General features: G+C 34.7%; 2 protein-coding genes across 5 annotated transcripts in view; one reads left to right on the top strand and one right to left on the bottom strand.

The window, feature by feature from the left end:
• DNAlig3 (DNA ligase 3) overlaps positions 1 to 18215 on the bottom strand; it is a 78815-nt gene that overhangs the window by 33227 nt on the left and 27373 nt on the right. For both annotated transcript variants that reach the window (XM_069133397.1, XM_069133396.1), the window contains exons 2-3: positions 13214 to 13571; positions 11715 to 12032 (exon numbers count right to left, since the gene is read on the bottom strand). In XM_069133397.1, coding sequence (XP_068989498.1) covers positions 11715 to 12032; positions 13214 to 13532 — 637 coding nt within the window. In that variant the 5' untranslated portion in view covers positions 13533 to 13571. The remainder of the gene's footprint in view (positions 1 to 11714; positions 12033 to 13213; positions 13572 to 18215) is intronic.
• The window catches only part of LOC124212846 (uncharacterized), a 36346-nt gene continuing 26239 nt past the window's right edge, over positions 8109 to 18215 (top strand). The window contains exons 1-2 of one of the 3 annotated variants that reach the window (XM_046613362.2): positions 8111 to 8993; positions 15992 to 16090. In XM_046613362.2, the coding sequence (XP_046469318.1) occupies positions 16000 to 16090 (91 nt within the window). In that variant the 5' untranslated portion in view covers positions 8111 to 8993; positions 15992 to 15999. Of the gene's footprint in view, positions 8994 to 15988; positions 16091 to 18215 lie in introns of all 3 variants that reach the window. The other 2 variants (XM_046613361.2, XM_046613364.2) reach the window with 2 other exon arrangements.

Below are 18215 nucleotides of genomic sequence, written 5' to 3'. Positions count from 1 at the left end.
CAAAAGTATTTTTCGATTTCATGTAGAAAATATTCATTCATCTTTCACCAATTGTATCAAATATGAACCGAGTAAGTAAGAAAATGATAATAATTGATATTTTAATCATACAAATTGATATCGTACTGCGTCGTTCATGGAAATAAAAAAACGAAGACCAATTTTCAAGAAAAATAATCGATTATATTCGATTAATCGGTAGAGAATAATGGATTATTTTTCATTATTATCATTAGCGGAAACTCCCGATTGGCAAACGGTTTCGTTCTTAGCTCGTGCTTTTTCATACGCGTGAATTGCGTCACGATTACAGGCTGTGTATAAATGTGTATAAGCCATACGATCCCGCGCAAAAACTACATCGTCGTATTCAATTATATACCAGTGGGACAAGAAGAACAAAAAACAAAAAAAAAAAAAAACCAACCACTTTTACGACTACACGCTCCAGTTAAAATCTGACCACCCCTCCCCACAAATTTCTTCCACGACATGTTACACGAATACGCACAGATTATGTATCATGTGTGTAGATTTATGTAGCACGATGCAGATCGTCGCACATGTGACAAAACAAGGACACGTGTAATTCGTCCGACGCGTATGAGATTAAAAGAACTTTCGACGTATCCTCAATTTAAACCGAAAGACGAGATTTGTTGAATTAAATGAGATCGAATTTTTTTTTTTCTTTTTTCTTCTTTTTTCTTACAAACTTTTTTTCCTACAGCCTGATGTCGCCAAAAAAGTCTTCATCTTCAAATATTATTCGAATCAAGAAGTAATCGAAATTGTACCGTACATTTTCTTTCAACAAGGTTACGAATTTCCGGTTTACATGTCGATCAAATCATTTTTCAGATCGGTTAGACATTTTTTTTTTTTTTATTATTGAAACATATTGAATTTATATAGTTAAATAAATTTCACTTCATCGATTGCCAACTATTGACGATAATTATCTATATACACCTAAAATAACAGATGATGTTACTTATTATTATTATTATTGTTATTATTATTAATATTGGTTTTTTTTCAAAAAAAAAAAAAAAATTGCAAAGCATTTAATTCACCGGTTTTATATTTTACCTCACTTCGATCCAAAGGATAAACGGATTATATACGGAAATTTTCGAGAAAATAATTTTCCGCCTATAAATCCAAAGTATTACACTTAAATTAGTAGATTTTTTCTTGCGAAACTTTTGAACTTTACCAAGGCGCAATAATAAAGCGGAGAGTAGACACGAATAATGGTATTTCAGACGTGCGATTAGATCCGCGAACCCCCTCCCTCCCCCCCCCCCCCCCCCCCAACCATCCATTCACCCGCCGTTGTTCGCAACGTTCGAGTGTGTCGGTTGCTCGATTATAGAAACTAGTTTGTAAATGTTGTACGAATTGTGAAAACAGTCCGTGACCCCAGAAGTTCATTATATGCGCAGCGTTTATAATGTGTATAATAATAGTTGTGCAATATATGTATAGGTAGACACCGATATTATAGACATAGGAGGAATGAAATGTACAAGAAAAAAAAAAAAAAAAAAACATAAAGGGTGTTTTTATTTCGCGTAATAATTTATTATAATATTATATAATTATATAATATATAATATTATATAATTAATATATGTTTGTAATACTTCTTTGGGGTTTTTTCGTAACCGACAAATGATTCGTATTATGGGAAAAAATCGTACAAGCCGCGAGATTAGCAAGCATCAGAGAATATTTCCGTTCGGCGACAACTCGAAAACGGATTGAACGATTCGGTTGAAATTTGGGCAACGGTTTCGGGTTAATTCAACAAGAAACTGATCAAATTTCGAATAAATATCGATCAAGGTATTCCCGACTTAATTTGTCCGAACAAAAACGACAACGATAAATTAAAAAAGCCCATCCTTAATTTTTTCACCACACAGAAGAAACAGCCGAGGCTTTCGTTCCTCCTCGCCTTCAATATCATACGTATTATATCAATATTATGACACGCACGTATTTTCACATTATACTCGCATACAGTCGTAACGGCGTATAATCTTTTGTCACAGTTGTAACCGAACGAGTCAATGACACTGCGCGAAGTGATGAATTAAATATAAACGCTCGTCTCGTACATGCAGAGATAGGATAGAACGAACTGCAGCCTCGTAGTTTCGAATTAATAGATCACACGTACAAAGAAGGCTCGATCCGTCTCTCGATCTCCGACGTTTCCTCTTCGGTTTTGTAAATTTTTAGAACATAAAAAACCAAAGCAAAAAAAAAAAAAAAATTCAAATCAAATCAAAACTGCAAGAAAAAAAAAGAAGAAACACGCGTTTCTCTTTCGGCGTTCGTTTTCTTTTTCTTCCTTGACAAAAAAAGTTGAAAAAAAAAAAAAAATCGTCTCCGCATCTTCCGCCCGTTAGGTGAAAACGTTCGATGTGAGGGACTCTGTGTAAAATGACAAATACGGTGCGCGGGTTGTGCATACATGCATGGCCGCGAGACTTTGAGACCGGCCCGCGATTCTCGGGGCGTGAATTGAAGACGGAAAGAGGAGACGACACGACGATCTCCGGTACCAGGCTGTCTGTACGCTTATCGGAACGAGATTTCGCATATTTCATTAGCTCGAAACTGCGCATATTGCAACCACCGCAGGCTATGGACGGGCCATCGTTCGAAAGCAGATAAAGTATACAAGAGCGTTGTTGTCATATTTGTGTGCGTAGCGCGTAAAAAGGACGAGCGAAGAGGCGCGAGGAGGAGAGGAGAGGAGAGGAGAGGAGAGGAGAGGAGAGGAGAGGAGAGGAGAGGAGAGGAGAGGAGAGGAGAGGAGAGGAGAGGAGAGGAGAGGAGAGGAGAGGAGAGGAGAGGAGAGGAGAGGAGAGGAGAGGAGAGGAGAGAGGGATGCAGATCTGCTGGCGATGTGATACTTGGTGCGATTTCGTTTTCAATTATTTATTCTCATATCGTATAGTTTGTTTTTCTTTTTTTTTTCTTCTATTTATTTCTATATCTATCTCTCACTCTCTCTCTCTCTCTCTCTCTCTCTCTCTATGTTTCTCTCTTTGAAATTACATTACACAACTTTTATTTTCACCTCAAACGATTATTTTCGACAGGATAAATTTTTAATAAATACACCTACGTTAGTGCGAATTTTTCAGGTAAAAATAAAAAATGTAGAAATTAGACGGGTGAAATCATTTTTCATTTTTCTTCCAATTTTTGTATTTCTTTCGTTATTTATTTATTTGTTTATTTATCTTTTTCATAAGAAATTTTCAACAATTCGTAACGAGATTTAAAGAAAATATTTCAGACAATACTCGACGATGATAAAACGATCGAAGAAACGTTTCGGGAAATATTTTGCGAAAGTTTTCCCCTCGTCGAGCATGCGTATTCTTTACTTATCGTTACTTTGATTTAATCTCAAGACGGTAATTTTTCCTTGACCGATTTACCGCACCAGTCGTACGTTGTTCGTGAGGCTTTTTTTTTCCTTGATTTTCTCTTTTCTTTTTTTTTTTTATTATCACATCTTCTTGATCAAAAATTGCCGCGCAGCTGCAGCGAGAAGAGGATGCGCGATATCGTTCTTTCTCACGCGGTATATAAAATTTAATCGAGCGTGTAAATATTTAGGGGGTGTCTGCAGAACTTTTCCGAGACAGGGCGGCCGAAGCGACGATCGGAATGTTAAATTATACGAGCATGAATGTAACGACGATTCGAACGTTTATTTTTCCAAAAGGCCGGTTTTATATTGTCGAATGAAATATTATTCCCGTCGGCGTCGCCGGGTTTATTAACGCCTGCCCGTCTAAGCTGAACGCTCTCTTTTCAAACATATATTTATAAACATCGAGTAAATATTACACACCTTCGTATATTTACGTAGGTGGTTGTAAAACTATGACCTATTTTTCGCAATTTTGTCATATTTTTTTTTTTTTTCTCTTACTTTTACCAAACCATTCCGGAACATTCAAATCCTACGACGGATTTTGCGAATGAATCGGTCTCGTATTAATTTATCTCTGTCATTTTTTTTTTTTTTTTTCCTCTGCCACGCGGAAAAAATATGTTTTTTCAAAACTTTTCCGCCTGATGTGGGAAAAGTTAGTTCAAGAATGAGGAAAAACTGAAACTTTTTCCTCTCAAATGCAACGATTATCTTTCTCTCAATGGATTTAATTATCGTACGATGTCGTCATACGTGATAAAAAAAATTATGATGAAATTGTCGATTTAATTTTTTTATACTGTAAATTTAATCGCGAGAAATTATAACTGTTTCTTTTTTTTTTTATCATCTCTTTAACGACAGATTCGCGGCTACCCGTCGATATACAGACTCAATTCATTCGTCTAGGCATCGCGATTTCAATGTTTACTATAATATCAGGGAGGTTAATAAACTCTAGTTTCATTAAGAAGAAGAAGAAAAATTAATTAACAAAACTATCAGGCATGGTCAAAATTTAAAAAAGAGTTTGTGTGTCGCGTAAAATTGTAAAATTGATATGAAAATTAGTCGAGTAAGCTGTAATGAAATAAATTTATACGTTTTTATAACAATACCTTATATATACGTTGCATAGTAAATTCAATGATACATTCAAAGTAAAAAGTGTTTTCGTTTCTTAGAAATTTTGTACAGCAAAAACGTTATCAGCTCAACGCAAGAAAATCTGTGCCGATGTTAATGAATTCGTTTGAAATGTAAGGTGACAAAAAAAAAAAAAAAGGCATCAAAATATTTCAACGGTAGTGTGAAAAGGTTTTTAAAAATTATTAACCAAATTACGTATAATTTTTTTTCTTTTATTACAAACACTCTTTGATAATAAATTTATAAACATAGTTGAATTTTTTACGTGCAAGATTTAAAAAAAAATACGACCGATTAGAAGGAAAGAGATTCAATCTAATATCCCCGAAAGTTGATAAAATGAACTTAATGTTAAATATTTGGTCCCCCGAAAAAGATATGATAGCAAAAAAAAATAAAATAAAAAAAAAAAAACGGAGGGGCTCGAAGGTGACATTTGCAAATTCGGCGATGACTTCATCGCGAAATGTGATAATATGACATATTATACACCGCAAGTTTATAAGAATGAATGAATTTACGTAATTAATATTTGAATCTCGTTAATTACGCGATTAGCGCCAGCGATTAGTTATAATATATATATTTTAAACCTAATTTATTTAATTTAAACCTATATTCAAAACTATAAACATAAACACATTAACGTGATTAGTTTCTATAATGTGTAAAGTGATACAATACTCTTTACCCGGTACGGTAAAAGAAAAAAAAAAAAAATTATCCCCACAGTGAAAAAATATTTCGTTCTTTAATTCACCGCAATTATTCTCAGTATGCAAGTTGCAGGAAATTTTTTTATAAATATGATAATATGTGAGAATAAGTCGTTTTTCCTTATACGCACAATATCGTTGAAAATTTTCTCCCGATTGAAATTGCTTTTTTTTTCCCCCCGTTTTAGGTTTTTACACGTGAATTTCTATTGCGTCGTAGGTTCGGCGGGCAGGCCTTTGAACAGAGCGGCGTTTAAAATCGCTGAGCAAAAAACGTGCTCATGTATTATAACGTTTGTGGAATTTTAAGGAAAAAGAACGAGGGAAAAAAAAAAAGAAAAAAAAAAAAACAAATAATTTTTTAACGGCTCAATAATAAAATATGTGTGCGCGGTTAATGAGACATATGTGTCATCTTTTAAAATAGGTCTTCGACGTTGCCGCACGAAATATAATTTAAATATCTCGTCCGCTGCTTCGACGCGCGGATTGAACCGAGAGACGTACGAACTTTTTCACATGCCTGAGTGTGTGTGAAAAAAAAAAAATGGAGGAAAATAAAATAAATGTACAAGCATGCAGAGTTGTTAAATAAAAAATAGCGTCAGAGGCGAATGAAAGATTTTTTTCTCATCTATTCGTCGTGAATAAAAATCTGCTCGAGGTAAAAGTAGAAGAAAAAAAAAGAAAAATTGGATAGTTGATAATTATTTCAAGATTTTCTCAAGATCGATGATTTTCAAATTTTGTGCATTATATCACGCAAGGATGTGTATGAAAAGTCCGTAGCGACACATAAATTCATTGCAATATTCAATTTGGATTAAATACAACGATGAGATAAGATGCTGGGATTTTAATCTGTAATACATAGGGAATTATTTCGACGCCTGCACGATAATTTATTAATGAGAGATCAAATTATACGCGATTAAACGCGATGCGATCATTTGCGTGTATGTGTGTGTGTTTGGGAGCGTGTGTGTGGGGGTGCACATACACACACACACACACACATTATATATATAACATACATACGTATTTCGGTTCCGATTCTCCGAAGAGTCGTAAAATATTTTTACATCGTGGCAGATTTACGCGTTTATATTACAGGTTGTGTGTTTAATATGACACGAAAGATTATTATGTATACCAAATATGCGACATTTGAAATAATAATAATAATAATAATAATAATCAACGCTTGAATATTTAAAGCGAAATGCTTGTGCAAGCAAAAATCAAATTTTAATATGCATGAACATCGATGATTGTGGTAATTAAAATTCGTAGTATATATATGTGTGTGTGTGTGTAGTGTGTGTGTGTAGATATAGCTAATTCGTCAAATTTTTATAACACGATGTCAAGTCTCCGCCCACTTTATGAAATTCATTGCTTCCTCCCCCCCCCGTCTTGCGTTGTCCTTTTTTCGACATTAGTTTTATTTTCGATTAAACAGATCTGATTTAGCGCGTTGCCGCGCAAAACTTGCGCAAGATTATACTAAAATGGCGTCATTGCGTCGGTTGAATTCCGTACGGGATGAAGACAGAAAAAAATTTTATCACTCGGTTTAAAATAAAATCGCACCATATTGTAAGAGAATACATTTTTCAATAAAAGCAATTGGATTACTTGGGCGCATTCAGAACCATAAGCTGTGCACGTTTGTTTATTCTGATTATTTATAATTTAGACAGGTCTAACATATAACGTTATATAATAAACTTCAATTATTTCTCGAAATGCGAATGAGATCTTTGGAAAAATTCACGATTAACCGTAACAATTTTAAGAATCTTTCATAAAGAATTAAAGAATGAAGAAAAGAGAAAAAGATTTTGTTCGGCTTTTCGGACCGCGAGCAAAAACTCGCAAATTATACACGCGCATGTATCGGACGCGTTATGTGAAAAAAACTTGCGAAAAATGTCGCAAAGTTTTAGGAATGTCGGCGAGATTTTCGGCAAATCGCAATTAGCAGAGTCGCAAATTAATCGATATCGAGGTTGGAGCGAGATTGAAATTCCGAATTTGAAAAGTTCCGAACGCGTCAAATTCTCAATTATTTGACGGTGAAGCTTGCGATAAAAAAGTCGAACTTTGACGAGACATCAAAGTTTCGAATGGTCCGAAACCCGACGCACAAAGTTCCGAAAGTGCGAAAGTGTGAAAATTTTTAAATCCCAAACATCGTAATACCGTACAATCGAAAATTTTCAACTCCGCGAATTTCTGTCTCGGTGAAATTTCACCGCCTTGATGTTTCTTTTTATTTTCTCGTTTTTTTGTATCATCGATATTTTCACCTTCGGAAAGCCTGGTAATTCCGATTTTCAGTTTTTTTTCTAATTTTCGTACACCAAACACGTCGATTAAACTACGCTGTCCGAGCATGCTTCGACTGTCGAAATTTTACACCATCGAAACTTTGTTCATCGGAATTTTTCTCCATCGCAAGTTCAATTATCGGAAATTTGAGTCGTCGGCTTACCGAAAAAGCTTCGTTTCTTTGCTTCGATTTTCGCCGTAATACGCGACTCGGAATTAGGCGCTTTCCGAGCTTGTTATAATTGCGGTAAGTTTGCCGTTGTAAAAATTGACCTCGGATAAACGGATAAACGGATAAACGAAGAAACGAACAAGAATAAAAAGAAGAACGAGGCACGAGCTGCAAGCTGCAAGCTGGATCGTCACGAGAGGGGATCGGGTGCCACGCTGGCTGCCCGTGAAGGGGGCTCGCCTTTGGCTGATCTGTGTTAACGAAGACGGTGGGGGATACACGGCTTATAAGACACGCCGGCCTCAACGATGAACCAACAGTCGGAAAACAGTGAATCAAGTTAATAAACTCTGGAAGAGCTCGATCCGTCACATTATCGCAGACTCGGCGTTACGGGAAAGGAGAGAGAGAGAGAGAGAAAACACTTCGCACGTTGCGAGATATTCGTTCGTTTGATAAATGATAATTGGGAAAAGAAAAAAAAAAAAGAAAAAAAAACAACAACGACGACGACGAACAAAGAAATAAAAAAAAAGTTTAATTCTATTCGACTCTCGTTCTCAGTGTTGGGGAATTTATCGTTGTTTATTTTTTTTTTTCCCCCCCACTCTCTCCTTGTTTTATCTTCGTCGGATCATCGATAATAATAATAATAATAATAACGATAACAAGTAACAAGTGTACGAGGAAAAAAAAAAAAAACACAATCCGGTATTAGTTGTATAATATATATATATATATATATATACCGCAGAAAGTGGCGACGTGAGGATGCCTTGAAATTTGAACCGTTTAAGTTTGTATCAAATTGATGGCGCGCGTTTAGGAGAAACATTAATCGAAGAAGTTGATATTATTCGAAAGGAAAAAAAAAAGAAAAAAAAAAAACGAAGAATTAAAAAATAATAAAGACAACAACGAGGAGAGACGAGTAAATAAAAAGTCGAATATACGTGTAAAACAGACTGTAAAAAGAATAATACAAGTTTTATATATTGATCGTTAATCAAACCGACGTGTAAAAGGCTTGTGACAATTTATCTATCCCGTTGACTTTGTACAAACACGTATTACATACATAAACACCGATCCCGTCGGAGACGTAATTCGAACCTTTTGAATTATAAGAACCTGCAGCGAACGATTTCCTCCGAACGTGAGTACAATGTTAAAAATCTTACTTTGACCTCTTGTTAAAAATGTATATAATATTATCTCGCGCCGTAAAACCATGGACTGAAAAAGAGAGAGAGGATAATCTTTTTACTCGTGTCGTTAGATTTCTCATAATTATTACATCAGTCCGTAGAGTAAAGTCGAAAAACTTGCGCAACGAAAGGTTGAATTTACTTGATGAAGTAATATTTTTTATTTATCTATTTATTTTTTTTTTTTATTTTTTTCATTTGTTTTGTCGTCAACGAAAATGTTGGTATAAAAATAAAAAAAAACTCCCTTACTGTAATATTGATAAGGATTGCATCATTCTAAATTGTGTGGTGGTGTAATTTTTATCAATCGTATGGTCAATTTCGCTCCTGCAAATACATTATCTGCAAGTATATTATTTATATCGTATATATAATAACACGATGCGTAGAAATGCATAAAAATTTAGAATCTGGAATAGTTTTGTCTTATTCTTTCTCGTAGATTTATCAAAATTCTTTCGTATTTTAACATATCCAACACTCTTTTCACCTTGATTCGTGTCGTTGAATTTGATTTGCGCTTTTTTTCCAATCCCATTTTGGCAATTTCATTGTTTTAATATAACGATTTTCAATCAACAAACAACTTCGAAGACTTCGAGTTTCGTGTTATATCGAAATCCGTTGTGCGACGCGCCGATGGAATGAATGATTACTTTAATCATTAAGTATTCATTCGTTCGTTCATTCATTCATTCGTTCGTTTATTCGTTCGATCGTTAATTTATTTCTTTTCTCCTTTCCCTCCTTTCTCCTAACTCGATTAGCACGATTCATAAATCGTACGGTACATTTTATTTCGCGTGTAATCATAAACAAAAAAATAAACAAATAAATAAATACAAATCTACGTATACCGTCGCATATTTCTTAACAAACATTAATTCGTTCAAAAATTACACTCCTTTTAAATCAGAAACTTATCAACTACACGTCCCGGAAACGACTGAATCGAACGCGTTCAAAGACGCGGAATATTACAATAATAATAACAATAATAATAACAATGAAAGAAAAAAAATTAATTTAATTTAATTACATAAATAGATATATTACACACATCGTACGTACAATTAGTGATCGATAGGAAAGTTCGAGTGGCTTTTGTCGAAGATTGCGACGCGTTAATGAAAAAGAACGAAAACAAGTAAAAAAAGAAGGGGTGAGGTGAAAAAATAAAGAAAATAAATAATGAAATATTCCATCAATGATACGAATATTATTACGTTTGATTTATTGTTTCCTTGTATCCAATAATTCCGCGGCTATATCGTTATATTTACTATTGTAGAGGCGATTACGCGTATTTCAGTACGGTTGTTTTTACTACAACGATAGAATCGCGCATGTACGAACATATATATATAATATTATTATTCACCGTTGGGTTAATTGATAAATTATAAATACATAAAACGATAATGAAAAGCTTATACTGTATACACTTTTCCATCGCTGGTTTATTTCCATAGCTGATTTCGCGTCTTTTTACCCGTACGACTTGCGGAAAAAATTATACCACATATATTATATACTCGACGGTCTTCCTTCTATGTTTTTTTTTTTTTTTTATTTTATCGTTCTCATCCGAAAAAGCAAAAACGACATTTTGTATTCGACACGCGTTGTATTATATTCAGCCTCTCGCTTTATTACGTTAAATAACAACAAATATATTCCGACCTCTGACGCGTCGAGACGTTATCTCTTTTTCTTTTTTTTTGCTCTCTCGCACCGCCTGCAGGTGTGAATAAATTTTTGAGAAGGTTGGTTGGCCAAGAATAGTCGAAAATTAAGAACATCCGTCGAATCGACGAGTTCGTAAGCTGCTTGTATCTTTTTGTGAATACAAAAAAAGGAAAACATAATACAAAATACTGGAATTACGGTGAAAAGCTTGGATATGAATTTTTCGTTTCAAATAACGCTCGAAGATTGTTGAAAATGCATTAAATTCTTTCGATTTCACTTCACGGTCAATGATAATCAATTCACTTAGAAGACAATCGAATATATTTTCTTCGTATGAAAATTCGATTAAACACTTTTTCTTTGTCGTGTAATCCGTGTATGTTTTCATATTTAATTTTACAATATTTATCACCGATATTCCAGATGATTATAATCGAAACAATTAACTCCAATGTCGAATTAAAATCTGTTTCGGCAATATTGTAGAAAATATATAATCTTACGAGAAAATAAAAACGTCAACGATTTTGAAAATATGGCATAAGAGGAGGTGTTAAGAAAATCTACGAGGAGTGTGAAAAATGTTACGGATCATATTTTAACCCCGAAACGACCGATCGGGATATCAACATTAGAACCATCAAGGACCATTCAAAATGAGATGAGAAAAAATCCAAATTCGCGTTAAATCTTTTTTCCAACACTGATGCAACAGCTTTCAAACAGATAACCAAAAGAGTAACATAATGAATTTTACTTTTCTTTTACTAAACCAGTTTTATAATTTCGCGTCAAAATTCCCACTCCACGTTAGACTTAACCTCGGTAATTCCACCTACTGTTTACTGAAAAGAAATTCTTCAACGGGATGAAGTATGCTCTTTGTGATTTAAAAACTGTACGATTCGTGGGATTCCGGTAAAGAAGAGAAAACAAAAAAAAAAAAAATTTGTTATCGCTGAATTTAAACTCACCGCCCTCGCAGCCCTTGGTCAGCATCTGTCTGACTATTGCCGTTTTACTCGTGTACGCATTGGCGTTCGCCACGGATGCGCAGAGTCTTCTAAATTCCCTGAAAGCATCATCCCTGCATTTTCCAACGGGCGTTTCCTTCTTCGGCGAGACTTTCGACGTCGACGGAATCGGCTCAACGCTGGATTTCGATCCACCGACGGATGTTTTTCCCTTGTTGGACGAATTATCGTTGCGCGACTCATTTTTCGCCAAAGAATCTCTTTTCTCAGTATTTTTCTTCCCTGGTGATATTTTCTTATTCGCGTTCTTGACAGGGGCTGAAAATAAGAATTATAAATATGAATCGTACGTTGAAAATTTAATAATTGCGGTTTGTTTGTATATAATATAAAAATTACAATTATTCGATATTAATTTCATAATTTTCAGTCAATTCAATGCAATGAGAATCGTTGAGCGACGCATATTTACGATTGTCATATTTCTATTGAAAGTTCGACGTTATTTTGTTGTGTTTTTTTTTTATTTTCTTTTTCAAAATCTTTTTCTCCTTTTCATCACCGCACCTTTGTTGTCATCGATAAATTCGAAACTGTGTTTATTTCACGATTCATCGTTTATAATTTTTGCCACCGTACGCCTCGTAACTTTTTTGCGGGATTTTTCTTCTTGTCGACGAAATTGGACAGAACGCGAGGGTGGTAAAAAAAAAAAAAAAGAAAAGAAAAACGTAAAACCAAAAATCTTACGTACAACCGCGCGAAGAACTAAATATGAAACTTGCGTCGTTCGAATTTACATTAAATACGATTTTTCTCACTTTCCATCTTGGTCTAAGAATTTTCGTTTTTCCAACAAAGAGAATGCCGTGAGAAAAATTTGAAACCAATCCATCGAGTCTATCGATTCGAAAATAGTGTTTTCGTATTTTTTCAATCAGTAAAAATCAAACCCGTGATTCGAAAAATCAAAATTTTTTTTTGGTTCCACTCTTCGCCACGCTTGAAAATGGAAGAAAAAAAAAATCACCGACGGCGATCGTCAAACGTAGGTCGGTTTCGCGTAGAATGCCCCATATATACAGATACGTATTGCGGTATATCGTGTATTCCGTGCGTGAATATTAATCGAACATTTAATTTTCGATAAGGCATTTCCACAGGGCAAAGTGAACCTAGGATATTCATTCACCTGCACAAGGGTTCGACTTATTCATGCAGAAACTCGGTTTTCGACCTGACGGAAATTGTTACAGTGTAATTTTCTACATATACATATACACGTATGTACGGTCTGTGTAATTTCGTTACAAAACGTATATAACAAGGTTCAAATATTCCGATATTTATAATCACTTCGTGAAAACAATTTTTCATCACGTTATTACAAGTGTATTCGGACAGATTAACAATTCCGTGTGAAAAACAGCAATAAATCAAAAAAAAATAAATAAATAAATAAATAATGTTTATAACATAAAATCGATCGTCCGTCTTACCCGAATCGTTGAATTCCTCGAGTTTTCCCTGGACGAGTTCCTTCCCCTCGTCGTCGAGTTCCTGCCATCCAGCCACGTCGTCGTCGAGATCGTCGATGCGTTTAGTGCTCGCCCTCTGCTTGGCGAAAACTTCAAAGATGCAGGTCAAGTGATGCCACGCCTTCATTTTCCCATCGCCGAACGGGTTCGACATCAATTTCGCGACCCTGACGACACCCTGCTCGATCGGACATTTGCACTTCTTGCATTTAGCTCGTCCGGTTTTCGCACGTTCGACCGCAAACGGTTTTTCCTCCGGCGATTCGTCGCCGTCCGACATCGCGATTGCAACGTAAAACCCTCTTTCGTTTTTTCGCACCTGCAAAAATGAAAAGGAATCAAGTTTGTAGCGTTAGTGTAAAGATTCATTTTTTTTCGTCGCAACCGCAGCGTCGTCCCAATTAGCAATAATCTATGATCTTTGAAAAACAAACTGTTTTCCGATTTTGGAAATTAGACTCGTTTAAAGTTGTTCGAAATTTTCAAAACAATCGTTCCAATATCGATTATTTCGTTACGTTAACGTTACCAGCTTCAATCTGGTGAAAATAATTCTTTGTCGCTGCGACCGCGTCGTTTTTTCATTTTTTCGAGACGGGGGGGGGGGGGGGGGGGGGGGGGGGGCAAAAAAATAGAAAGAAACGCTAGAAACTTTCCACGTTTAAATTCCGCGTTGCGTATTTCTCCGGCATATACAATTTATGGTGCGTACAAAGGAAGTTTAGCGGACAATTTCTATATAAATCTCGCAACAACGTATATATAACAAATTCCGATTTGGCATATATCTTTGTACTAGATCGCATGTTTTTATTTCGGTGTAAAAACGTAGATGAAAAAGAAATAATGGGAGAAAAATGCTAGTTCCTGTGGCTGGTTGTTTATGTATTTATTTATTTATTTTTTTGTTATAATCATTACGAACCGAAAAATATACTTCTGGATACAGAATAAATATGATAATTTTGTAACTAATAACCAGAAAACCTTAAAATATTTGCCGTGTTACAGCTTGTATTATAATCACACTCGGTGTCAGATACTTCTATAAAATATTTTTCGCAATTTCAATAATATGTTCAAAACCTTACAGTGAGAAAAAGAAAAAAAAAATAACGACGTATCACGATTATTGCAAAGAATCATTACGGCATATTTAAGAAACACAAATAAGGATAAGATCAATCTTTTACTCTGAATTTGTACCGAAATATTTTATCATACATATAAACAATGTAAAAATTCGTGATTATTGTTTCGCTTAAAAAGCGGGGTGCTGTAAATTCAACGTGAATGAGAAAGAAGACAAAATGGAAAAAGTATCCTTTCGAATTACTTTCTTTTTTGTTTTTTTTTTTTATAAATCGTGTATAAATGCGAGGTCACGTATAGACAGCTATTATAATTATACACTCCGTTCCCACCCTTTCAGATTTATCGACCGTCGTAATTTTTGAGCCGACAATTTAAGAAACCGCGTTCATTTCATTCATACTCATAAACACCCCGCTTCACATATTTTTCCATTCTTTATTCCTCCATCGAGCCTATAAATTGACGCTAAAAAAAATTTCGTCGAGTACGATCGATGATAAATAAATTTTCGTAAATTTTTTACAAAATACAACGTAAAAGACGAACTTTCGTTAGTTTCATCGTCTACGATCGAATAAAAAATCAATAAAACAATCGTTCTCACAGTCAAGAATTCACCATTTTGTCGCAATGAGGATTAAAAAAAAAAATTTTCTCAACCAGATAAGAACAACATTATCGCCTACTCGACATTTTATCGTACGTGCGATTCGACGACCAATCAAAGCTTTGACCTCAGTTCGGCATCGCCGCGATTGGACGATCGCGTTAATTGAAAAACAAAGATTATACATACATTAATTACACACATAATTGGTGCGGCTAATTATAGACGTGCGCTCATCGTCCTCCTCCCCCCCCCCCCCCCCCCCATCCACTTATTACTTTACGCGACATGTATTTACACTTACATTATATTAAACATCGTGCGCATGTAGATATTAGCGATCGGCTTATAATCGGCGCGCAATTAAACGATTGCTAAAACGTTGCGTTAATTAACGTCAACGCGTTTTATTGTCTGGCGAAAATTTCGCAAAAGAGCATTCGACGAGCTCGGTGTCGTTTTTTTTTTTTTTTTTTTTTTTTTTTTTATTGCCCAAATCTCATTTGTTATTATTATTTTTTTAACATTGCATAAATCAATATCAAGAGAACGAAATTAACTACGATTGTCTGAACATTATCGCAAATACGTGTGTGATTTTTTTTTTTTTTTTTATTTCATCCCTTTTTCCACTCTGCGATACGAAAATCGCTTTGACGAGACAAAAAAGAAAAAGAAAAAAAAACAACGCGTATAATTTATTTCGCGTGGGTTTTTAAATCGTGAGAAATGAAGAGACAGCAGCAAAGGAGGAAAGAAAGAAAGAAAGAAAGAAAGAGAGAGAGAAGAAAGACGAAACGAGAAATGATTATTTCTTGATTAATCGATGTACTTATTTTTGCATCATTATTCCGTAACAGCATCTCGGGCGTTGTTCACATTTTGGGTAAATTAAAAAAGATTTTCCCGACAACGAGTGGGAGTATTTAAAGTATACCGTGATGTATACGATTAAACGCAACTACTGTGCAAAAACGCGTGATTTCAAGCAAATGTTTGTATGATTTATTCGCATCGTAATTACATGCTTTCAGAAGTTGAAAAGATGATGCGGACAGTCGCCTCAACGAAAGCCGCAAGGATTCCAGAAGTAAATGACACCCGGTTAGCTCGAGTCGCGGAAAAACGAAACTACGGTAAGGAAGAAGTTTCATTTTCAGCAATTAATTACACGATGAAAGATTTTTTTCTTTTTTTTCTCCCGCTATGTTTTACATATTTAAAAACACGCTCGCCAGGAAAGAAAGGAAGAAAGAAAGAAGGAAGGAAAGAAGTAAGAAAAGGTAGTGAGAAAATACGATCAATTATAATGTACAATGTCGATGACAAATATTTCCAGAAGACACGTATTCCGTATTATTTATTACATTATAAACATAAATCAAGATACTCGAACTGTAGACGCGTATCAAGAAATAATTATATGCAATTATATGCAATTACGAAATCGAGAACCTAAAACGAAGCTTAAAGTATTTTCAAATTCTCCGAGAAACTTTCTTTATTTTTTTGAAATTATTGTAGCGAGTGTGCAAACTGGAAAGTTCGACTAATAGAGCTGTTGTTTGTTTAATTTATAAACAAATTGTCACTTGTTTGATATCGTGTTGTGTACAAATATCGTAACAATACAAAAATGCGGAAATGGTGATATTATTTATATTATATCGTAACGGTGGAATTTGAATCTTTCATGGCTGCCCGTAAAGTTTAACTAACGTTTTCAACAATCAACGATGGTAATTAGAGCTTTTGTCTTTGACTGAGAATTTTACAAATAGTCACTAAACCATTCGGAAATATACTTGTACACAGACATTAAACCATCGAGTCATAGTGGTTAGTATTCTGACCACCTATTTTATACAATGTTTTTTGTAAATTTAGAGAACTTTTCAATAAAATTCGAAAAATTTCAAAACCTCAGGATAGCGAATCCAATCAGCGACCCCGTAAATCGCATAATACCATCTTGTTGCAAAATTTGCCCCCGCAATCAGCCCAATGACTCGTGACTCAAAGGGTTAAACGAAACCGATCGTTTTCGGCCTTACAAACGCCAACCTTAAGGTAACAAATTGATCCGAGTTTTATCCATTAATTAGCCGATTTATCTACGGGTAGTCGAAACGCGGCCTGTAACAATACGAGCACAACGGCGGTTAAGGGGGTATTCTAGTGTAGAAATTTGAAAAAATCGATTTTTTTTTTTTTTATATTTTCAAAGCTTAACCTTTCAAGAATGTAGTCCTTAAAAGGACAAGTCAAAATTTCAATTATTTTCAGAGATACAGCTATTTTAGTGACACGTCTTCAATACTGGCTCGGCTGGAACGAATTTTACTCGAAACTTTAAACGCATTTTTCTCAAAACTACATTTTTCAAAACGCTTGACATGATTTCTCAAGTTCTATTGAACCGATTTACTTGAAATTTGGTGAGAATCTTCTCAATACATGTCTCTATCGCACGAACTATTATTATAACGAAATAATAATTTTTACTATTTTTAAAAAATTCAGAAACGTCCAAAAAAGTAAAAAAAAACGTATTATTTTTTCGGACAGCCGTAATTTGGCAAAAAAAAATTTTTTTTCGACTTTTTTTTAGTTAGTACGATAGCTGCATTTATGTAGATTAATAATCTTTTTTTTTTTTTTCTGATTTTGAAAATGCTTGCAATCGTGACAACATTGGCGCGCCATTTTTTTTGTACCCCCCACTTCAACAACTCATAGCACTTTCAATTTTGTATTTTTTGACTTGTTTTTTTTTTTTTTTTTGTAATCGTGAAATAATAATAAACGCCTGATAAAAAAATGGATGATAAAAATATTTTTGTTTTTTGTTTATAGCACTTCAAAAAACACCTCAAATACATGCCTCTACACTAGAATACCCCCTTAAACTTACGTACGTAACCGTATTGTAAGCTCGTCGGACCAACACGCGGCCTTACTACTTGCTCGTTCCTAATATCTGCGGAAGCCTCGAGCCATTCGACGCGGCTTTGCGTGCGATGCGCGAGCTTTATATTTTGATAAGGATAACGGATGGACAAAATAGCTAGACGTAACCCAGGCCAATTATATTTACCCGGAAATAACGGTTATAATCCCCGATTGCTCGATACGCTGGGAAAGAAAGCTTTTTTTTTTTTTGTTTTTTTAGAATGACCAAAATTTTCCTACAATTACATATATAGGTACCTGAAAATACTTTCCTTATCATACGTAACGTCAAATTTCTTGGCAAATTTT

Source organism: Neodiprion pinetum, chromosome 2, assembly GCF_021155775.2.
Source record: "Neodiprion pinetum isolate iyNeoPine1 chromosome 2, iyNeoPine1.2, whole genome shotgun sequence".
NCBI classification, from domain to species: Eukaryota; Metazoa; Arthropoda; class Insecta; order Hymenoptera; family Diprionidae; genus Neodiprion; species Neodiprion pinetum.
The sequence above is the reverse complement of the archived record's forward strand: the minus strand, read 5'-3'. Positions and strand labels throughout refer to the sequence as shown.